Source organism: Stegastes partitus, unplaced genomic scaffold (genome assembly GCF_000690725.1).
Source record: "Stegastes partitus isolate 25-593 unplaced genomic scaffold, Stegastes_partitus-1.0.2 Scaffold1668, whole genome shotgun sequence".
Taxonomy (NCBI): domain Eukaryota; kingdom Metazoa; phylum Chordata; class Actinopteri; family Pomacentridae; genus Stegastes; species Stegastes partitus.
The window spans coordinates 144,008-145,692 of record NW_007579399.1 but is presented as its reverse complement, the minus strand read 5'-3'; the positions used below and the strand labels follow the sequence as shown (position 1 = coordinate 145,692).

At 51.3% G+C, this 1,685-nt stretch overlaps 1 protein-coding gene across 2 annotated transcripts in view; it reads right to left on the bottom strand.

Moving 5' to 3' along the window:
• The window catches only part of ankrd44 (ankyrin repeat domain 44), a 30,499-nt gene that overhangs the window by 17,409 nt on the left and 11,405 nt on the right, over positions 1 to 1,685 (bottom strand). For both annotated transcript variants that reach the window (XM_008301392.1, XM_008301393.1), the window contains exons 5-7: positions 730 to 953; positions 396 to 483; positions 51 to 193 (exon numbers count right to left, since the gene is read on the bottom strand). In XM_008301392.1, coding sequence (XP_008299614.1) covers positions 51 to 193; positions 396 to 483; positions 730 to 953 — 455 coding nt within the window. The remainder of the gene's footprint in view (positions 1 to 50; positions 194 to 395; positions 484 to 729; positions 954 to 1,685) is intronic.

Sequence of the window (1,685 nt, the reverse complement as noted above, 5' to 3'; positions counted from 1 at the left end):
GTAATAAATGGTGCAAGTGTTCAGTAAATGAAGGCCAGTGAGCGTCCCACCTCCACGGCCAGGTTCAGCAGGTGTTTGACCACAGCGATCTGTCCGCTGGACGCCGCCGTGTGCAGCGGAGTGTATCCTCGCTTATCCTTACAGCTGATCTCTGCTCCCTGACTGACCAGCAGACACACCACGTCCAGGTGACCTGCAGAGGGCGCGACACAGCATTAACCCCGAACGCAGCATCATCACCTGAATGTAGCATGAAACTATGTGAAACTGAAACTCTTGTTTTACAGGTCAAATGTCAGATGTCAGGTCCAGGATGAGTCTCAGAGGACATGGCAGTTCAGAGGTTTAGTGAACGGGGGTCTAGAGCAGAATGATCACTAGAACACAGTCATTACCCATGAAGGCGGCCCAGTGCAGCGCCCGGCCGTCCTTCTTGTCGAAGGCGTTGATGTTGGCTCCTTTGGCCAGCAGAAGGTTCACCATCTGACGGGACACAAACAGCAGGTAGAGGTTAGCGGTTTATGTAACAGCCTCTAAGTTCACCTCGTCTCTGGCTGCTTGTTGCATAAACACTCTGGAAGCTTCCATTCAGCTCCTCGATCTGCCGCCTCTCATTGGTAATTTTAGATTTGGCCCATTTGTGAATGATTCTGAGTCACTGCCGGCAGCAGCTTCGCCCACCAGCCTCCACCTTCCCCCAGAACGAAGCTACACAGCAGCCTGCAGTACCTCCGTGTGGCCGTTGAGGGCGGCGTGGTGCAGAGCGGTTCTGCCGCCGCGGTCCGACACGTTCACGCTGCTCAGCAGGGGGATGATGACCTCGGCGCAGCGCAGCGCGTTCTTGGCGGCTGCCACGTGCAGCGGCGTCTGCCAGTTCTTGTCGCGAGCGTTCACGTCGGCCGAGTGGCGGATCAGAACCCTGACGGCCTCCTGAGGACGACATGAAGAGCTCAGAACCTCAGCTCACGTTACAGAGGAGGAGAAACAACAATAGATATTATTATGGGATGGTAGCAGCATCTGACATCAGCTGATCCTCAAAGAAACAGATTCATCAGCCAAACCCAACAAACACAAACGTTTAGATGAACAATGTTTGACGCTCTGAGTCCTGAAACCCGTCGGCGGCTCTGAACGCCACTAAAACCAGCCAGAAACTGAGAAAACTGGGAAAAAAAACTGTCCTTGAACTGCTCGTCTCTGCTTTGCTGGAACCAAAAGTAAACAAAAACAAAAACCTGTTGTTTGTTTGAACCAGATTCTGTAAAAAACTTCTGAAGTCCTCAGTGCAGCCAAGAGTCACGAGAAGCTCCGACTGTGTGAACGGAGCAGACGGGAGACGAGTCAGGAGCTAATTAAACATGATGAACTCTCTGCATTATGTGGATCAGTGTTTTTAATATCAGTGTTTTTAATATCAGTGTTTTCTGGTTCCACAGAGCTGCAGGACTTCACGTAGAAACATGAACCTCAGGGAGCTAAAACGAGAAACCAAGACGAGCTGCAGCTTGTGGTTCAGAAGGTTTCTGTGGAATCAGACGTTCAGCAGACGATCAGTCTGAAACCTCCTCCAGCTCTTCACACGTTCAACCTGACGGATCGTCTCTGATCAGCTTCATCGATCAGGTGACTCATGAAGCTTTGTCTGACGGTGTGTGTTAGTGTGTGTGTGTGTTAGTGTGTGT